Genomic DNA, 22,247 nt, shown 5'->3' with positions numbered 1-22,247 from the left:
AATTGAATAGTCGGGACTGCGGATTCCAACGAGACAGTAGTGAGCGTTGAAGTGGTCGCAAGTGTGCCCTTGCCCACAGCACTACTTCCAAGGGTTGCTGCCATCAAACCGAGAACTTGGAGATAGCTCCACATCATCAGGCGTATTGTGCTCCTCAACTGACGCATTTGGGACATCAGCTTCCTTATCTGCGTGGTTGGAAGGAAGACCTTGCCCTGCTTGTTGTCAAACTGGACTCCCAGACATTACAAGAACTGTGAGGGCTTGAGACTGCTTTAGTCCAGGTTTGTGACCCAGCAGATTTCCTGAAGCAAGGAGGTCACCTTGTTGGTCACCCAGAGACTCTCTTCCATGGACTTGGCCCGGATCAACCAGTCATCCAAGTACGGGTGCACCAGGATTCCTTCTTTTCTCAATGCTGCTGCTACGACCACCATAATCTTGGAAAATGTTCTAGAGGTGGTGGCTAGGCCAAAGGGCAATGCCCGGAACTGATAATGGCGACCCAGTACTGCAAAGCATAGAAAATGGTGCTCTTGACAGATTGAAAATCATAGATAGGTCTCGGGTAGGTCCAGGGATGTTAAGAACTCTCCCGATTGTATGGCCATTATCACAGAGCTTAGGGTTTCCACACGGAAATGATTCACTCGTAGATATCTGTTGATGCTCGAGGTCCAGGATGGGGTGAAAGGAACCTTCCTTCTTGGGTATGATGAAATAGATGGAATAACACCCCGTATTTTCCTGAGGTACAGGTACTTGGATTTTAGCCCTCATCCTGAAGAGCCTTAAAAGTGTAGTCTCCACTGCCTGCTTCTTATGCTGGGAGTAGCAAGGAGACATCATGAATACCATCCGAGGAGTGCTGTGAAATTCCAGCACATATCCTTCTCGTATGACCTCCAGTACCCATTTGTCTGAAGTCTCGACCCACTGCTGGTAGAAGAGGGACAGTCGACCCCCCTATCTCCTCATTCTGAGGGTGGGTCAGCAAAATTTCATGGGGGTTCGGAACAAACCTGAACCCGAGCCTGCCCATCTCTTGGGTTGTTGACTACGAAAGGACTGAGAGCTTCCAAAGGGCAGAGACCTCTGAAATGTCAAGTTTCTGTAGGGGCAAAAGCATTGAGAGCCCCTGGATCGACCCCCTCATAGGTGAAGGGCACAGTAACTGCTTTCTCTTATCTTCTGGTAACCAGGGAACTGGAGATTTGCCCCATTTACTGGCCAGCTTTTCCAATTCGCTTCCGAAAAGGAGTGATCCTTTAAGGGGCATCTTTGTCAGATTTGCCTTAGAGGTTGCATATGCTGACCAATTCCGCAGTCATAGCTGTCTTCTGGCCACCACCACTGAGGCCACTCCTCTGGCCAAAGTACAGACTAGATCCGAGCCTGTGTCAAATAAAAGGTAGCGTTGAGTTCCATATCTACTCTGGAATTCACCCGAATCATCCAGCTCCTGAGAGAGGAGTAGGCACAAACGAGCTACCAGGGCAAAGGCTGTGACAAAGGCCTGTTTAAGGATGAACTGTTTAAGGATGAACTTCATCCATCTATCATGCGCATCCTTTAAGGCCGCTCCTCCCTCCTCTGGGATAGTTGTTTGCTTAGAGACTGCACAGTCCAGTGCATCCACTTCAGGAAAACACAAATGCTCTCTCACTGCCAGATCCAGTGGGTATAGAGCTTCTAACGCTCGTCCCCCTTTAAAACTTGCTTCTGGGGCATCCCATTCCAGATCAACTCCTGGATGGCTTCCAGTACTGGAAAGTAGCAAGATGCTTTCTGTAGGGATATCAGAATGGGATTTTTCTTTGGTTCCATCAGAGTCTGCCCAGGAATTCCCAGCATCTTCAGGATCTGGGAAACCAAGGCCGGCAATTCATCTTTATGGAAAAATTATAACATGGTCTGATACGGTTCTAAGCTGGGGGGAATTTCCCCATCTTTCAAGGAATCCATATCTTCCTGTTTTGTCCGTGCTGTCCAGGTTCCTGCCAGGGATACCCTTTGTGAGGCGGGGCATGCCTCGAGGTCTGCCAATAGGACTGGGAGAGGAAGGGCTTACTGTTTGAGGTTCCATCTGGACAGGGGCAAGTGAGGAAGCAGACTGCACCTGTACAAAGGCTTGAAGGCCCTGGAAAAATTCCACCCAAGAGAAGGCAGCCAGGTCCATGCCTAGCCCAGGAGGTACTGAGGTAGGCGCCGATGAATTTCCCTATCCCATGGATGACCAGTCATGGGGGTACTCAGATCCGGAGTACTTCTCGTTAAGGTTGTGGCGAACCCTCCTCTGAATGGAAGGAGCCGGGGTTAGCAAAGTCCGGGAAGGCCAGCTCTCCCTGGGTTTCCTCACAGGGTTGACATAGGCTTTCATAGTCTGACTGGATTCCAGCTTAATATGACAAGCAGCGCAGAGAGAAAGGTGCTTATGTTTCTTAGCTGCAGGAGCCATTGGCGGTGGTAACTGTGTGTTTCTGTTGGCTCGCGTTTAAAATTTTATGCGCACAGATTTCAGGAGCCTAGGTGGTATGCATCCTAGGGTACTGAAGGAACTAAAAAATGAAATTTCTGATCTATTAGTTAAAATTTGTAACCTATCATTAAAATCATCCATTGTACCTGAAGACTGGAAGGTGGCCAATGTAACCCCAATATTTAAAAAAGGCTCCAGGGGCGATCCGGGTAACTATAGACCAGTGAGTCTGACTTCAGTGCCGGGAAAAATAGTGAAACTATTCTCAAGATCAAAATCGTGGAGCATATAGAAAGACATGGTTTAATGGAACACAGTCAACATGGAGTTACCCAAGGGAAGACTTGCCTAACAAATCTGCTTCATTTTGTTGAAGGGGTTAATAAACATGTGGATAAAGGTGAACCGGTAAATGTAGTGTATTTGGATTTTCAGAAGGTGTTTGACGAAGTCCCTCATGAGAGGCTTCTAAGAAAACTAAAAAGTCATGGGATAGGAGGCGATGTCCTTTCGTGGACTACAAACTGGTTAAAAGACAGGAAACAGAGAGTAGGATGAAATGGTCAGTTTTCTCAGTGAAAAAGGGTAAACAGTGGAGTGCCTCAGGGATCTGTACTTGGACCGGTGTGTTTCAATATATATATATAAATGATCTGGAAAGGAATACGATGAGTGAGGTTATCAAATTTGTGGATGATACAAAATTATTCAGAGTAGTCAAATCACAAGCGGATTGTGATACATCACAGGAGGACCTTGCAAGATGGGAAGATTGGGCATCCAAATGGTAGATGAAATTTAATGTGGACAAGTGCAAGGTGTAGCATATAGGAAAAAATAACCCTTGCTGTAGTTACACGATGTTAGGTTTCATATTAGGAGCTACCACCCAGGAAAAAGATCTAGGCATCATAGTGGATAATACTTTAAAATCGTCAGCTCAGTGTGCTGCAGCAGTCAAAAAATCAAACAGAATATTAGGAAGGGAATGGTTAATAAAACGGAAAATGTCATAATGCCTCTATAATCGCTCCATGGTTAGACCGCACCTTGAATTCTGTGTACAATTCTGATCGGCGCATCTCAAAAAAGATATAGTTGCGATGGAGAAGGTACAGAGAAGGGCAACCAAAATGATAAAACGGATGGAACTGGTCCCCTATGAGGAAAGGCTGAAGAGGTTAGGGCTGTTCAGCTTGGAGAAGAGACGGCTGAGGGGGGATATGATAGAGGTCTTTAAGATCATGAGAGGTCTTGAACGAATAATAGAAGGACTAGGGGGCATTCCATGAAGTTAGCAAGTAGCACATTTAAGACTAATTGGAGAAAATTCTTTTTTCACTCAACGCACAATAAAGCTCTGGAATTTGTTACCAGAGGATGTGGTTAGTGCAGTTAGTGTAGCTGGGTTCAAAAAAGGTTTGGATAAGTTATTGGAGGAGAAGTCCATTAACTGCTATTAATCAAGTTTACTTAGGGAATAGCCACTGCTATTAATTGCATCAGAAGCATGGGATCTTCTTAGTGTTTGGGTAATTGCCAGGTTCTTGTGGCCTGGTTTGGCCTCTATTGGAAACAGGATGCTGGGCTTGATAGATCCTTGGTCTGTCCCAGCATGGCAATTTCTTATATTCTTATGAGATGTGGCAAGGTGCAGCCCATGTGTCTAGCTTTACCTGTATCCTGTGCTTAGTAAGTTGTGTGCATATGTATGCGCGCGACATTATGCGTGCAGTGCATGCATAGAGCCAACTCACTGATTGTACCAACGTTCTATGGAGGGCAATACGGCACACACAAACACACGTGCAAGATGGCACCGCAGCGGCCTACCACGTGGTGTGCCAACCAAGCCTAAAGCAAAGCCTAGCCCACTGGGGGGCTGTTCAACCCACTCGGAAGCCCACTTTCCAACGAGATTAGGAACAACGTCAGAATGGGGGGCCGAGCAAGGAGACAAAAGTAAATTTTACCAAATCCCTTCCAAATGCCTCTGAAGCTGGAGATAAATGGTATATCTTCTTTGGGTTTTTTTACCTGGGCTCAGCACTTACCGGCTGAGTACAGAGACAGAGTCTCCGGCTGCGGAGAGGGGGGGGGGGGGGGGGGGAGGGCTTTGGCAGTCACCACCGCACTCGGCTTCCTGCACCCACTGCATTTCAGCTGCTTAAGCAGCAAAGTCCACACCAGGAACCGGCTACCGGACCAAGGCACACCTCTGAAGGATCTCAGAAATCACTTCAGGAATTCTCAACTGGGGGAGGCACCTTTAGGAATCACCACAGGAGAGCGGGGCTCAATTTTGTTCTCCAATTTAAATATAGAATTTCTCCTTCCAAAAGTACAGCAATCCCCATAGGGAGAGTTACATCCCCCATCTGCTGGAGACAGAGAAAAACTGAAGGGCTGAGGTCACTGCGGGGGTGTATCTAGTGTGACATCAGCTTTGAAATCTGAGTCAGTCTCCATCTGCTGGTAGGGGAACGTAACCCATTGGTCCTGAGTCAATCTGGCTACACACTAGGAAATATTGTGGTATTGCTCCCTTTTGCATCAGTGACAGCTTGCATTCTTTTGTCATAGTTGAGAATGAGGCTCTTTATTTTCTCATGTGGTAAAGCTGCCCATTCCTCTTGGCAAAAAGCATCCAGATCCTGTAAATTCTTTGGTTGTCTAGCATGAACTGCATGCTTGAGTTCTCCCCAAAGCTCAGTGATGTTGAGGTCAGGAGATTGATGGCCTCTCAAGAATCTTCACTTTCTTCTGTTGCAGCCTCTGAAGGGTCGACTTGGCCTTATGTTTTGGATCATTATGTTGGAAAGTCCAAGCACACCCATGAATAGCTTCCTGGCTGATGAATGCAAATTCTCCTTCAATATTTTCTGATAAGGTGCTGCATTCATCCTGCCATCAATTTTGTGCATTGGTGCAGCAATGGCTTTTGTCTGGCAGCTGTACCATACAGCCCCATTTTTGTTCAAGTATCTCCTTATTGTGCATGTTGAAACACCCACACCACTTTGTTTCAGAGAAGCCTGTATTTCAGTAGAAGTTGCTTGTGGGTTTTTCTTTGTATCCTGTCTGAAATCTTTTTTGGTCTACCTGCTGTGACTTGGTATTAATAGAACCCACAATTTTCCACTTCTTGATCAGGGTTTGAATAGTACTGATTGGCATTTTCAAATCTTTGCATATCTTTTTATATCCTTTTCCTGATTTATAAAGTTGAACTACTTTTGCTTGCAGATCCTTTCACTGTTCTTCTGCTTTCCCTATGCTTCATTAACCACCAAAGTCAATGCAGCTTTGTATGAAATGCACAAGGGTTTCTCAAGAGCTAAGAAACTCATTGACTATTTATGCACAGACACTAATTACAATCAAACAAGGCACAGGTGGGGGATATATACCCTTCATTGCCATCTCAAACTATGGGGGTCATTTACTAAGCATTTTTCCCATAGACACAAAATGGGAGAAAGCCTTTAGTGAATGACCTCCTATGTTTGTCAACTTGAGTGTATACTATCAGTCCAAACAATCAAGGATATGCCAATTTCTGAACAGGCCATTTTTGTAATTTCCTTTATTGTTATGATTTGTTTAATGCTTGTGCTCTTCTGTGATGCAGAATATTTTAATTTGAAAAACATTAAAAATAACAGACATGTTTTGTCTGATCATTCATGTTTTCTTAAAATGCTACATCTTACAAATTCTGCCAGAGTATGTAAACTTATGATCACAGCTGTATCTTCAAGTATTTGGATATTTTCTTAATCCTGGAAAACAGATTAGGGTGAGCCTTCAAAGAATTGGTAAAGTAGTGCAGAACAATGCATTTTTCTGTCACTACCCTATAGTCTAGGGGCCAGATGCACTAAAAGGCATTTTCCCTATTTTGTGGGTCAATGGCAAAAATACTTAGTACATCACTGCTTTAAACAGAACTCCTAACTTAAGGAAAGGTTCTTCTTGTTCAGGATTGGATATTGTGGCACAGAAACAGGGACATGCACACCCCAGAATAGTAAAAGAGCAAGGAACATCGTTTAGCTACCAGCTGCAGGGGAACTTTACACTGTGAACCCTTGAGTCTCCCTAAGAGTAAACCTAGATGCTGCCACTCCCCCACCCCCAACCATGTATCAGCAAGCAGGCCAGCCCTTGTTCTGTCTGCAGTAGCAGGTTGTGAAGAAGTGCGTCCTGGACCAAGCTAACTCACACTCCTAGGCTAGGAGGGGTGGGGACCTGGAGAGCATTGGCTGATTTCATCTGAGGTGGACGGAATGGGATGGGGAGGAGGTCGGATGCAGCCCAATACATTTGCTTTCTTTAAAATGGTCCTTGTGGCCAGATAAACTTTTATATCCTTGCTTTAAAGGCATCTCAATAGGATTTTTAACAAAGTCCCATTAATTTTTTTGTTGTTGTTTACTGCTTACTTTTTTTTTTTTTTTTTTTTTTTTTTTTAATTTTAAGGACATAAATTGCCATACTGGGTCAGACCAAGGGTGCATCAAGCCCAGCATCCTGTTTCCAACCGTGGCCATCCAGGCTACCAGTACCTGGCAAGTACCCAAACAACTAAGTCTATCCCATGCTACTGATGCTAGTAATAGCAGTGGCTATTTTCTAGGATACCTTGATTAATAGCAGGTAATGGAGGAGAAATCCAAGAACTTATCCAAACCTTTTTTAAACCCAGCTACACCAACCACATCCCCTGGCAACAAATTCCAGAGTTTAATTGTGCGTTGAATGAAAAAGAATTTTCTACGATTACTTTTAAATGTGCTACATGCTAACTTCATGGAATGTAGTCCTTAGTCCTTGTATTATTTGAAAGAGTAAATAACCAATTCACATTCACCCATTCTAGACCTCTCATGATCTTAAAAGACCTCTATCATATCCCCCCTCAGCCGTCTCTTCTCCAAGCTGAACAGCCCTAACCTCTTTAGTCATTCCTCATAGGGGAGCTGTTCTATCCCCTTTATCATTTACCATTTATTTGAGACTCTCCAGTTTCCTCCTGCTCCTTTGAGCTTCCAGCTCAATCAAAACCAGGATCTGGTGCCATGAGCCTTCATTCACAACTACATGGGGATTTTTCCTCAAGCCTCCACTCACTTAGGCCAGTCACTGCAACAGTCCTTGGCTGGGAACCATGCACCAGCGTTCCTTCCAGCCATCAGGTATCAACCTTGCACGATGACCAGGACTCCCTCCCCTCGGGAATGTAAATGCTACCTGTACAGCAACCTCAGTCCGAGGCAGCCGGTGGAGCAGAGGACTGAGCTGAGAATCGAGCCCAGGCCATTGGTATGGCCTGGCTGTTCACTTTCTGAACATTTTCATGATGGTACAGGCCATCAGAAGTGTCATTCACATCATTTCCTCAAATAGTGAGAAAGCTCTTTTATTACTAATGACACTATCCTTAGTCAGGACCATCTCTGGACAAGTGCAGGAACCCTCTTGCTGAGATCGGCTGTGTGGGCAGGAATCATATCCACATGCTTCTGTTACTGAACTGATGCTGCAGGCAGCGGCATGGCGCCCCTGTCTTGCTTGCCTCTTTGAAACCATCCTATCCTCAGCCCATCAATAAAGCAACTTACCAAATGAGTTGAGCCCAGCACAGGAGTTGAAGGAGAACTGAAGAGAAGACCCAGGTGATTGAGAATCAAATTTACATTTTAAAAAGGGTCTGCCCTACTGCAGGACATAGACTTTGCTGCCATATCTGCAACTAAATTCTCCTACACGGGCAACTGTAAAATACCATTTCTCCCACAGCCCTGTCCCCTCACAGGTGGGACTGGCAACACCCACCGCAGGAATGTTACTGCAATGCTGAACATGGAGTAGGTGCCTGCATTCATGAAGCAGTCAATCAGGGATTGTACATCAGGCTCCGAATGCCATAAATTAATCTTTTCAGGATAAGGCAAATATGCAAATTAAACATAAATCAAAACCATACTAAGCAAATCAATATTCACTGGGACTATCCTGAGAAGTGGAGCTGGAGGATGGGAGGCCACCTCCTTGGTCTAAATCCTACTTGTAAAACTGTCACAGTAGGAAACCTTGTCTTCAGGTACAAAGGGGTTAATAAAAAGGAAAGATCTGTTCGTATCCAAGTAGCTTTGTTTTATATAAGCAACCAACCATATATATATATTCCTTTATTATGAGCAACGACAGAGCAGGTTAATGGGCATCTATTCAGATTCTGCATGTGAGCCCAGCTCACCTGAGACTCAGTCGAGATGACATACCGTACTCTTGAGCAGGTACAAAGCACCCTCAGAGACATGAAAAAAGGGTTTGTTTTTGTAATTTCATGATTAGGAGTTAGGTTTAGCGTCCTGTGACCCTCTGACCCCTAAGGTTCTCAGCTAGCACACAGCAAGACAACTCACAATTTTTGGCATGTGCTAGGCCCAAAACCCCACCTCATTACTGTTGGGTCCTTTCCTTCTCCATGGGCATCGGACTTCCATCTGTGATGATTTTATCATTCCAGCCCGATGCCCAGCACTGCACTGTGCCGGGGTTTGGTAATAATCCCTACCCCCCCCACCCCCTGTAGCAGAATAATGCCAGGTCCAGCCCCACCTCCTCCTCACCTGAAATCCCCAGCTGTGAATTTAGCCTCAGCAAGTGAGAAAGCCGCCTCTCTCATCACCTCCCCCATCAACATCTTGGTCTAAAGGAAAAGGAGAGCAGTGTTGAATATTCTGTGTGGCGCACATTTACAGCAAACTTTAACCATTCCCAGTGCACCCAATATTAAATATGCAATTTCTGGCAAGTTATGACATTAATGGATAAGAAAACAAATGACTTCATGTAAAACATGGGCAAACATAACTGCAAATTAATGTCTTTTAATGCAGAGTGGCCTGAATCTATTCTAGTAGAGGTTACTGTGAAGCTCAGTGCTGCAGAACAGAACATTTAAAATAAAGTGGTAATTTTTTTTTTTAAGACTTATTACAGATACCAAAATATAACAATTTCCTTAGCTTATAGTATAGAGCAAGGTCCTGGGGAATGTGCATTCAGCCACAGGGCAAGACCCCAGCACCCTGCACCACTACTTTATGTTCCTTATTTCTGTGGTGCAGAATTATCCGTTTCCTGAAATTCATTTTCAGTTCCTTTTTACCTTTGTTAGTGGCATTACTCTATCATTTCCCAAAAACAACAAACAAGAAGTGCAACAAGAGATTTCAACCTTGAAGCTAGTCACTTCAGGGGTAATTTGCTAACATCACACAAGTTACCTGGCAAATATGCATATAAATTACACAAATTTTCAAAGTACGGTTAGGTGTGCAAGTCTGCTTTGAAAATGTATCCATCAAAACTGCGCTCACAATTACACCTGTTATTTAGTGGGCGTAGTTTTGCTGAGAAAACGTAGGTGCATATTTTTTATATCAAGAACTATGCACGCAAGGCCCAAGCCCACACAAACTCCACCCTCTGGAATGCCTCGCCCTATCCACATAAAAGTACATGCATGCAGTGTGTATGTGCATAATTTTATGCACATAAAAAAAATCGGTCACAATGTTTTCTAAAGGGCCATTTCTGTGGCTAAAGCTCTACGGTACCCAAAGAAGTCTCTTGGAAAATTATCATCCCTGTGCCCAGTTATCTATATGTTTTTTTCATGGAGAAAGAATGGGAAAAAAAAGCCCTAGTCCATCGGTCTCTCAACTCTACTACAACCAGCTTTCACACCACCCACTGCAGTGCTAGCTGCAGATCTGTTTCTGGAGCATGATACCGAAATGTAATTTGAGGGTTTGTTTGCATGAAAGGTCCTGTGATTATTATTATTTCAAAACATCCCTCTTTTGTCAGCATGAATTTGTTTATTTAGATTTATATTCCTTTCTGAGGAACTCCGCGCACCAGGGTCTTCTGTTCAGTTTTAAGAAAATGATCTCTAGGAAACTTTAAAGTGCTCGTAGAACTTTTGGCTCACTGGTATTGTGGCAGACCTGGGTTTGATTCCCAGGCCAACCATGGGGTGGGGTGGAAGCCAGCCTCAGCCATCACTCAGTGGCAACACCTGTGGCCAGAAGCAGGGTCCACCTTAAAAGGGTTCCGGAGTGAGCCATGTTCACATCGCGTGGTACTGTATGAAAGAGAAGGAACAGCAGCTGCGGGCCCTGGCCGAGGACCATCACTGCAATGGCTGGGCCAATAGAGGGAAAAAAATGGAGGCCAGCTCTGACTTGAGCTGGAAGCCCAAAAGGGAGAACAGCAAACTGCTGGCCAAAAATGAAAACCTGAATTTGTAGCACTTTTCTTTCATGATTACCTCTGTCTATCTTAATAAACTAAGATAAATTCTTTAAGCTACAGGAAATCCTTAATCTAAGCATCAGTCCTGTAAAGTGTAACATTTAACACTTAAGGAACAGACAACCTGTTATCACTTCCTGTGATCACTTGAGCACTTTAATAGTTAATTCTTCTGTCATTATAGTCTGATTTGCTAGAATGTGAGGAAAATGCATTCCATGCATGGGAAAGATAGAACCTCTGTCACCTTCCAGGATGCGTATTCGCTTGCCATAGACTTATGAGGAGTGAGGAGCCTGCAGTCAATGTCATCTCAAAATGTCATCAATATACATTGGGTACCTACTGTCTGAATCCCAGAGGCCTAAAGTATGAGGTAAATTGAGAGAGAGAAGAAAAGATGGAAATGATGGCCCAAAAACCTCCTTATATAGCTCTATTCTCATGTCACTTCAGCATATTTTTCCCTTTACAATGATGGCACGGCTAACGCCTCGTTTCAGTGTCCCTGTACCACCCCTCTCTGAATCTCACCACTCCTCCAACCCTGCTCTATCAGGCATCCTTCCAATCATGTACCCTCTTATCTACCAGACTGTGTCCTATTTGTCAGAAATGCCAGTCTCTCAGCGCTGCCTTTTTGTTTATGCTCAAAACTATACACCACTTGGTCTTTTGGCAAAAAACAGGTTTTGCCACCCTATAGTTTTCCATCTCCTGCTCACCTGTCCTCATCCTTTGGGCCTTCAGTCTCCACACCCGCTACATATTGTAGTAGGTGATAGGGCCTGCACTGCATGGCCCTGTGGTGAAGGAGACTTGGGTTCGAGGCTCAGACATGTTGTGAAAAGGGTGCACTTGGGTGAGAGGTGACACCCGTCGATACAAGCACCACGCAGAGTTAAGTCTCAGAGGAAGGAGATTTCTCTTCCAGCCCTCAGCAACCTAACGGAACCTGAAGTGACCCAGGCAGTCAGAGAGGAAGGACAGAGGACATTCAAACAGAACATTAGGAAAAAGAATGCAGTGGCCAGCGCTGAGACATGGAGAGGGACCTGAATTGGATTGCTGGCTCAGATCTTCTGCTCTGAGGATCTCAGCCTGAGCTGAGGATGCCAAAAGTGGTGGTGGGGGGGGGGGTGTCAGTCATCATACGACGGTGACACCTAGAGTCTGGAAGGAGCTCTGGTGCATGGCCCCATGACTGGACTAAAGTAAATTGAGAGAAGATAGAAAATAGGGGGGGAAATTCCCACATCGTTACTCGATCCCAATCCCTGTTCCAATTGGGCTAGAAGCCCAGGCAGCAGGAGGAAACTGCCAGCTTATAATACAAAATGGTTTATTATTCATTTTTGGACTATAAAATCCACAAAGAATGTGCTTAAATTCATTATTGTAAGACTATTTCTCTCTTGATGCTATAATTTGTGTGGGGGAGGGCTAAAATCAACAGCAAAATTTTTAAAGCGGGTCAGGTACTAAATAAGCAAAAGCATTCAGCCAATTAAAATACACTCACCTTACACCACCATCCCTGTGAAATAAGACACTTTTAGAACTGGCGCAGTAGCCTAGTGGTTAGAGCAGCGAGCTACAACTGAGGGAAACCAGGGTTCAAATCCCACTGTCGCTCCTTGTGGCCTTCCTTGGGCAAGTCACTTTACCCTCTGCTGCCTCAGGAACAAAATTAGATTATAAGCCCTAAGGGGATAGGGAAATACCTACAGTGCCTGAAGGTAACCTGCTTTGATGTACACTTAAGTGCCAAAAAAGCGGAAAATAAATAAATAAATTCCACATTTCATCAGCAGGAACAGGAAGCATGCGCTTCAATTCATTGTACCTCAATAATTTTCTTTAGGATTTGCCTAAATCGAAGGGTTAGGGCATCCGATTTTTTCTTCAGGAGATTGCGACCAGTCTGGGCACCTTTCAGCCGAGCCTTCATGATGGTCTGTGCCCTGTTAAAAATAAAAGCATTTTAAGGCCACTATTCAATAGGCCATTCAGTGAACAAAGTTATCTGGGTAACTTGTCCTGTATATGCAGCAGGATAAACGTCCCGTTGAATAAGCTTGATTAAAAGTTATCCGGCTACATGTAACCAGTTAACTTTAAAACCTAATCGGCTATGTTTGAATATAGCCGGTTAGATTTTAAAGTTAGCTGGCCTTCTGTGGCCAGATAACTTGCTACTTATCCGGATATCTTTAAAAGACATACTAACTTTTAAAAAGAAACTTAAGACATGGCTGTTCTGCCGAGCCTTCCCTGCCACTAGCCCAACAGCCTGACTAAGAATTGTTCCATCACCTATGTAAATAAATAAATGCTAAACAGTGTTTATAAGTTATCGTGAGGTAGGCTCCCTGCCTCCCTCCCATACTCTATTGTATATAGTTTTTTTTATCTTTCATTTTCGTTCTCCCACTCTTTTTTCCTACTCCCAGTTAAGGCATCCTTGTTATAATGTAACTTTATGCTCCTCTTCAAATGTCTTTATTGATTGGTTGGTTATAGTTCTGCTTAGTTCGATGTAAACCGAGTTGATTTGATTTGTATCAAGAAAGTCGGTATATAAAAGCCTTTAATAAATAAATAAATAAATAAGACATGTGAGTAAGCAGCGCTGTATCAGTTTAAAAAAAAAAAAAAAAGGCCTTCGGCTCCCATCCACTTGTAAATGGCAATATCTAGCCCAGCGCTCCTCAAAATACTAATTTCCGGGCCGACTGTCCACCCCTGCACCCTTTTACCATCTTCACTTTAAACATTTCTATAGCACCCTCCTAAGAGTCTGGAACCCCTCTCCCCCAGTTGTCAACCATGTGTTAGCCCCTCCTCAGTGGGATGGGGGGGAGGGGGGGTTCCAAAGGCTGGGAGGATGCAATAGAATTTTTGTTTAAAGTGATGACAGGAAAAGGGTGCAGGGGCATGGGGGAGGACGGACAGCCCAGCAATTAGTATCTGAGGAACACTGAGCTAGATATTGCCATTTATAAGCAGATGGCAGCCGTGGGCCCTGTTGATTTTTTTTTTTCACCGATATAGCATTACTTATCTGGATATCTTTTAAAGATATCAGGATAAAGTAGCAAGTTAATCGGCTACATAATGCCAGAAACACCAGATATTCGGCTAGGTTAGCCAGACATCTCAGTCCTGCCCTGGAACACCCCTGAAATGCTATAATTTAACTGCACAAGTGGCTGAATATGCCACACTTGCTATTTAGACGGATAACTTTTGCATTATCAGTCTAAAGAGATTTTGAACATGGACCTATTTCTTATAAACACCAGTTAAAGCTGTGGCTTGACAGCACACCTAAATCCTTGCTTGGTAAAAGGTAGTGAGAGAAGATCTCCATGTTTGCCTTTTGTTATCCAGCAATCCAAGTTGCACCACATGTAATTCACTCTTTGCCAGAGTGCATTTTTATTCTAAATATAGTAGATGACTTTAGTTTAAAAGTGATTTGCTGGATGTCAGCTTCAAACCCAGCAGGGCTAATTACACTATCGGGCCGATACAGTACAATGCGCTCCGACGGAGCGCACTGTTAACCCGCTATTGGACGCGCGTTTTCGACGCGCTAGCGTTACCCCATATTCAGTAAGGGGCTGAAAACGTGCGTCCAGTCCCCTGAACCTAATAGCGCCCACAACATGCAAATGCATGTGGATGGCCCTATTAGGTATTTCTGCGCGATTCAGAAAACAAAATGTGCAGCCAAGCCGCACATTTTGCTTTCAGAAATTAGCGCCCAATTTCTTCGGGCACCAGGAAAGTTTCATGGCGATATTAAGTCGGAGGTTCCGAAAGTTTCCAAAAGTAAAAAAAAAAAAGAAAAAAATCGGTCCGCGGCTGTCAGGTTGAAAACCGGATGCTCAATTTTGCCGGCGTCCGGTTTCCAAGCCCGTGGCTGTCAGCGGACTCGAGAACCGACGCCGGCAAAATTGAGTGTCGGCTGTCAAACCCGATGACAGCCGCTGCTCCGGTCCAAAAGGAGGTGCTAGGGACGCGCTGCCTGAGCTGCACCGTGGCCGAAGGGCTCACAATCCCTCTAGAGCAAGCGACGGCACCTCTGCACTCGCAACACTTTGGCTATCTTTTTATATCCTTTTCCCGATTTATAAAGTTGAATCTTTTTTGCTCGCAGATCCTTTGACAGTTCTTTTACTTTCCCCATGCTTCAGTAACCACCAAAGTCAGTGCAGCACTGGATGAAATGCACAAATAGCTAAGAAACTCATTGACTATTTATACACAGATACTAATTACAATCGAACAAGGCACAGGTGGGGATACCTACCCTTCATTGCCATCTCAACCTGTGTGTGTCAACTTGAGTGTACATTATCAGCCCAAACTTCAAAAGGTATGCAAAGTTTTAAATAGGACCATTTTATTATTTCCTTTATTGCTATGGTTTGCTTAATGATTGTGCTATTCTGTGATGTATAATAGTTAATTTGAAGCATTAAAAATGAGAAATGTGTTTTGACTGATCACGTATATTTTTTTAAAATACTACAAACTTACACATTCTGCCAGGGGTATGCAAACTTATGAGCACAACTATGTATCTAAGGTAACATCCCGACTTTTCTCCTCTTTTTTTTTTTTTCTCTCTCGGGCAGGCTCTGGACTGCTCTGTCCGGAATGAAGGAAAAGAAAATTTGCAAGTAAGGCCTAATGTCTCCTTCCTCATCATCTTGCAAAGCAGTCCAGACGAGTGAGATGTACCTAAGCAGTGCCTAATCTGGGTGGGAGTATCCCAGAGCTGCTTCTGGGACCCCCATAATGAATGCTGTAATCTTCTTTTCCTGAAGGTTCAGCCTGTAACGTTTCATAAATGAGTGCAGTGACGCCCACGTGGCTGCTTTGCCAATATCCTCAGCTGTCACTGCCCTAAACTCTGCCCACAATGCTGCTTGCATCCTTGTGGAGTGTGCCCGGAGTCCCTCTGGGGGCTCATTTCCTTTTTACTATATAAGCTGTGGCTCTCTCTTCCTTGATCCACCAAGTAATGGAAGCTTTGGAGGTTGCTTCGCCTTTACAAGCTCCTGCAAATACAAAAAGTCCGTCTGACTTTCTGAATTGATTAGTCATCTCTAAATATCTTGGAAGAATTCTAACAACCAGCAGCATGAGATCTTTCTTACCACCTCAGCAGTCCCTTTTTCTGAAGCCTAGTAGGGAAACTACTTGATTCATGTGGAATTCTGATACAATCTTTGGCAAAAAGGAGGATACTGGCTTAATTGCAACCTTCACCCTGGAGAAGGAGAGATACAGTTCTCTGCATGACAAAGGGGTAGATTTTTTAAAAAAGCGCGATCACGTACTTTTGTTTGTGCAGCAGGCGCAAACAAAAGTACGCTGGATTTTATAAGATATGCTCATAGCCGCGCGTATCCTCTAAAATCCTGGATAGACGCGCACAAGGCTGCCGATTTTGGGCAGCCTGCGCGCGCTGAGCCGCGCAGCCTGCCTCCGTTCCCTCCGAGGCTGCTCCGAAATCGGAGCGGCCTCGGAGGGACCTTCCGACCTGGGGGCTGGTCCGGAGGCCTGGCCATGCCCCCGGGCCGGCACCACGCCCCCGGTCCCGCCCCCGAAACGCCGCATCATCCGGTCCTGCCCCCTTCAAAAAAACCCCGGGACCTACGCACGTCCCGGGGCTCTACGCGCGCCAGCGGCCTATGCAAAATAGGCGCTTCGGCGCGCAAGGCCCTGCTCGCGTAAATCCGCCCGGATTTACGCGAGCAGGGCTTTTAAAATCCACCCGAAAGCTTGCAGCTCAGATTCTTCTTACTAAGCAGGCTGCTACCATGATGTCTTTCCTCTAAGGTCTTTAACCGAAGCTTTGTTTATTGGTTCAAATGGTGCCTGTACCAGGGCTCTGAGTAGCAGATTTAAGCGCGGCTTCCTAGGCAGACGCATCTGCTTTGCTCCTCTCAAGAAGCGGATAACATCTGAGAGTGTCAGAGAGGAGCTTCTGACCTGTCCCTTACAGCATGCTACTCTTCGAGAGTTCACTGCTAGGCCTTTTTCCAATCTATCCTGTAAAAACTGTAAGCTCTTGGCCACATCTGTCTTGTATGGCCTTATATTTTATTTAATTCTATTTATTTAAAATATTTGTTGCCTGCCTTTCCATGGTCCAAGGAAGGGTACAAAACTCAACATAAAAGCAGTAGAGACAGGACAAAAATGTAATAAAATCATCATAAAAACAAAAGGCAAACAACAAAAAAGAAACCCAGAGACTGGATTACATGATGGAACTGTATGCCAGCACAGTTTGGCACACCATCTTTCAAAGATCTTCCAAATTCTTATAAGTGAGGTCAAGCTCTTTCTGGTCCTTAATATGATTTGTCTTGAGCGTCCTCTCTTGTTAAGATTCCTCCTCTCAAGAGCTGGGCCATAAGAGAGAATGGATTTGTATCCTTCAAGACCACGGAGTCCTGTTTTAACGAGTCCGCTGCTGGGCTGAACCTCAATGGTTCTTCTATGCTGAGCCTGTTCCGGCGTGCTTACCATGGGCATCTTGGCCAGTCTGGGTCCACTTTCCCTGAATGGCCCTTGATCCTTCTTACCACCACGGCTATCAATAGAAATATTCCTTTTGAGGCCAGGCTTGAATCCTGTCTTCTGCTGAAGAATAATTTTGTCTTGGCATTTCAGTGGGTTACCATTAGATCCCATAGAGGATGGCTCCATCTGGCTATTATATGATTGAAGGCCCTGTCTGCAGCTCCTATTCTCCTAGTTCTAGCATCTGACAGTTTAGGAAATTTACTTGCAGGTTATCCGCTCCTGCTATGTGTGCTGCAGAGAGGACCTGCAGACTGCTGGGGAGCCCTACCCAAACGCTGCAGGAAATGACAGACCAGTGGGGCCACGCTGCTCTGCGCACTCCCCTTCCTCCTGTAAGGCTTGCTTCAGCCTCTCCCTGTCACACACCTTACAGAACAACCTGGAAATGCTTACTGCTCATCTGGCCCCGCACTGCTCACACTTCCTCCTTATTTCTATATCTGCACTCTGCGACCTCTACATTTAAGAAACTTAAAAACGTGGCTGTTTCAGAGAAAATTTGGCAACATAACCTCTTAGGCAGGACTGTATGATAGACTTTTTAGTTCCAGCATACAACAGAAACTTGGTATGGTTCTTCGAGCTGGGTGTTCTGTGGTTTTTATGTATGTGCTTTTAAGATTGTAAACCGCATTGATATTTTATGATATTGCGATACAGAAGTGTTTGGAAATAAATAAAGATTAGAGCCGAGACTGCTGCTGATCTGTTGCCAGCTTCCTGGTTGCACTTTTTTTTTGTTTTTTAAGGAACTCTACCATTTGATACGAAATGGTAGATGATTGCCCCTGGGGAGAGGAAGAGCAGTCTACAATGGCTGTTGTCCTTCGAGAACTCCCCTACCTTGGCCCTGGCCTCTTCTTGGAGAAACTAAACCACTGCTTGGGTGTTGTCTCCTTCGCCTGGACCAGTCTTCCTAACATCTGCTGAAGGTAGAGAACTACTGACGCCTTCCCTGATAGAGGGACAATGTCAAGCTAAGAAACTTACCCTCTGCCTACATCTGCTGGTAGGAGGGCCAAACCCACTTGTCTGGACTGGTCTACAGGATATTGAGGAAAAGTGATTTCATGTTATATTGGGTCTACAGTGTAGTTAAAACACAAGCAGACTGTGAGGAACTGAAGAAGGGCCTTACCAGACTTGAAAACTGGGCATTTAAGTGGCAGATTAAATTTGATGTTGATAAATACAAAGTTAAAACACATAAGGAAAAATAATCCTAACTTTAGGTACACAATGCTGGGTTCTGTATTAGGAGTCACCACCCAGGAAAAATCTAGGTGTCATTTTGGACAATACGTTGAAATCGTCAGATCAGTGTGTGGCAGCAGTAAAAAAAAAACAACACTCCAAAAAACAAAAACAAACAAAATGTTAGGAATTATTCAGAAAGGAATGGAGAATAAATCTGAGAATATCAAAATGTCTCTGCATAGATCTATGGTGCTCCTCACCTTGAGAAGTGCATTCAGTTCTCATCACCCCATCTCAAAAAAGATATAGCAGAACCAGAAACGGTACCAAGAAAGGTGATAAAAATGAAAAAGGGATGGAACAGCTTCCTTATAAAAGAAAGACTAAACAGGTTAGGCCTCTTCATCTTGAAGAAGAGAGGACTGAGAGGATATGAGAGAGGGAGGAGTAGAACACAAATAGATAATGGTTATTTTTTTCTTTCAGATAGTACAAGGATTAAGGGACATGCCATGAAACTGAGTAGCAGATTTTTAAAAAATTGAGAAAAGTATTTTTTTCACTCAGCACATAATTAAGCTGTGGAATTTATTGCTGGAGGATGTGATCAAGGCACCTGACAAAGGTGAGTTTAAAAAGGGTTTGGACAAGTTTCTGAAAGAATCCATAAAACTTATTAGCCAGTTAGACATGAGAAAAGCCACCACTTATCCTTAGGAATGTCCAACAAGAAATTGATCCTTTGGGATCTGCCAGGTAATTCCTAGAGGTCTGGACTGGTCACTCTTGGAGACAGGATACTGAGCTCAAAGAACCCTTGGTCTTACCTAGCATGGTACTTATGTTCTGAGGAACACCCCCCCCCCCCCCCAGACTCGTACACACTGGAGTAATGCTCACTGTGCTGGGAAGTTGAGGGAAGAGCTGACACTAATAATGCTCTTGCAGTGAACTCTTGAAAAATACAAAGAGTTGGATTGGGGAAAAGACAGTCTTTCAGGACTTATGTTAAGATATGGACATCCTTCTCAACTGGAGGAGGATTTGGTTTAAAAACAAAAATGTAAAATCCATTAAGCTGTTAACAGGAAAAAAAAATCTATACTTCTTCCTGATAGTAAGATAACACCATAGAACCATCCTCTTTTAGTCAAACATCACTCACTCCTTTTCTCCAGGAGAGGGAGCAGGTGCAGTACAACAGACTGCAGGAGAACCGAGAAAGCCTTAAGGGAAAAGTGGCTGATACGGTTGAACACTGCTCAATCCAGAGAAAGCAAGGACACAGTGTCTGCAAGAAGTTCAGAAATTTCACAGACCAGTGCTGACTGGCTTCTACCACCTGCTGGCCATCCAAGGCTGTTTGTGTCTTAGCATACTCTGGCCCTGACCAAACCTGTGTGTACAAAACACACCAAGCCTTAGTTTAGCAACAAGAAAAATAAGAGCAGAGAGGGAAGTAATGTTTCTTCTTTTCATGTCCCAGTCTACTAGGGACTGAGGTTGACAATTAATTGTATATACTATAAAAATATTCTGCTCAAGGGCTTGATTTTTCCCAAATAGTATATACTGTAAAAATTATATTCTCCGCCAGTGTTTTATCTCCCAAAAATACATTTCTGGAAAAGTTCTACTTTTAATCTTCCAAAAGCAAAACAGTCCAAAGAGAAAGAATTTCAATTGTTAGTGCTGTCTTTAAGATATGTCCTAATGGGACAGATTTATAAAAAGTGGGTACAGCTGCACAGTTTATTCAGGGAAAATGTCTTAGAATACATCTTTTGACACTGCCAAATTGACAATTCTTTTAAGCAAGAATATAGAATCCATAACGTTATTAAAGAAATAGCACTTTATATTTTGCAATACAGCATAAATCATGTCAGGTATATTTGTGGCATCCTGCATTGCTTTACTATAATAATTTGTGTACATTTTCTTAGCATTCATGAAAATAAGAGACTGATGGTGCAGGATGGAGTCTATTCTCCCCATATTCATATAACTGCCTAGTCACCTCACCTTCCTCTGCACCATTCCTATGCTATCTGAATAACAACAGGCAGCTACTTGTGAATGTATGTCTACAAGTAAACAAAACTCCCTATATGGTCTCCACTCAGCAAAATCCCTAAGGCCTAGAAGTGGTCAAATATTTGAAGAAATTTGGCCCATCTCTGTGCTTATTTGATTCTATCCCAGAGATTTACTCTTGACCTCACTTTTTACACACCTCTGAATTTTTCAGCAGCATCTCAGGGCAGATCTCCAGCAGTGACAGATAAGTGCTATACACTTCATGCTGCTTCACATCTTGAGTTTATATTTTATGTTCTCACCATGCTTGGCACAGGAAAAATACCTCAATAATGCTATGATAGGAAGCCATATTTCATGTTAGGCTATTATTAACCAACTGTAGTAAATAAGCCTCTGATGGCTTTATTCCTTCTCTGTCAATGCCAGCTGACCATGAAAAGAGGCGTGTTGATAGGCATTCTGGAAATATTTAGCAGACTTCCTCATCCCTCAAACAGATAATTAGGAACTACGAAAAGTCAAATATATTCGATGGAATTACAGCAATGAATACACTGCACTGTTGTGGCCCAGAGCCATGACCACCACTTTCTTTTGTAACAATGACATTAATGCTGAGAGAATGAGCTCTTACTACTCTCAAATACCTAGCAAAGGCAGAGTGTACCTCTTCCTGTTATAAGGAACCACCAAATGAACTTAATCTCCTCTGCAAGAGTGCTTGATCAGATTTAAAAAAAATATTCATGTAAAAAAGATATTAAATCAAAAATTATTTCAATATCTAGAAACGTTTTAGTTAAGAAGTCATTATAAAGGTGAAATCCACTGTATTAGCAACTGACAGAGGGGGTGAGTAGCTAGAAGGCAACACCTATTCATCCGGGCTGCGATGGGCATTACACTGTTTTTTTTGTTGTTTTGCAGTTATTTGGATCATTCTAGAGTTTGAGAGACATCCCGCTGTCAACCGCATAGTAAGAATACTCTCCTTTCCCATATAAATTCAATTAACCTCGCTAATAGCAGATTGCTATGCCGTTTGACCTTGAGCAAGTCAACTAATCTCCTCCTGCCTCAGTCTATTCAGTTGCAACAAAGTAACAACAATGTTGCGATCAATAGAACTATACAGCATTCGCAGGTGCCTCATGCATAGCAGCAGCTCTGTAGTTAAAATTTTATAATAAATATCTTTTTCTTGTCACATTTACCGCCAGAAAATCACATCTGCAAGAAGTAAATGACACAAATAGCGCTACAGAAAGTCACTCCACGTGGAGCCCCTATTTTGAGGCAGTTACAATATGTAAGTTATAACAGCTGCTGCTACCCTTAATAGAATGCGGGGAGGGGGGAGGGGGGGGGAGAGGTGAATTCTGCACGGAGTTCAGCTGCTGCAACTACCCTAATAAATAAAAACATAAAAATAAAAACTTGCTAGGCAGACTAAATCCACCATGCACTAAGTTATTATCTAATACTACTATTTAGTTCTGACACCCCCCCCCCCCCCAAACAAATAAGGAAAATAGGAAGATGATATGTATTGCACATTCACCAAAGATTCTGATAGTACATAAGCGTG

At 43.7% G+C, this 22,247-nt stretch overlaps 1 protein-coding gene across 1 annotated transcript in view; it reads right to left on the bottom strand.

The window, feature by feature from the left end:
• Positions 1 to 22,247, bottom strand: part of ATP6V1D (ATPase H+ transporting V1 subunit D) — a 47,575-nt gene that overhangs the window by 24,478 nt on the left and 850 nt on the right. Inside the window, exons 2-3 of the mRNA XM_029598866.1 lie at positions 12,657 to 12,774; positions 9,118 to 9,197 (exon numbers count right to left, since the gene is read on the bottom strand). Coding sequence (XP_029454726.1) covers positions 9,118 to 9,197; positions 12,657 to 12,774 — 198 coding nt within the window. The remainder of the gene's footprint in view (positions 1 to 9,117; positions 9,198 to 12,656; positions 12,775 to 22,247) is intronic.

This window comes from Rhinatrema bivittatum, chromosome 4 (assembly GCF_901001135.1).
Source record: "Rhinatrema bivittatum chromosome 4, aRhiBiv1.1, whole genome shotgun sequence".
In the NCBI taxonomy this organism is placed as follows: domain Eukaryota; kingdom Metazoa; phylum Chordata; class Amphibia; order Gymnophiona; family Rhinatrematidae; genus Rhinatrema; species Rhinatrema bivittatum.
This window is presented reverse-complemented; position numbering and strand designations above follow the sequence as displayed.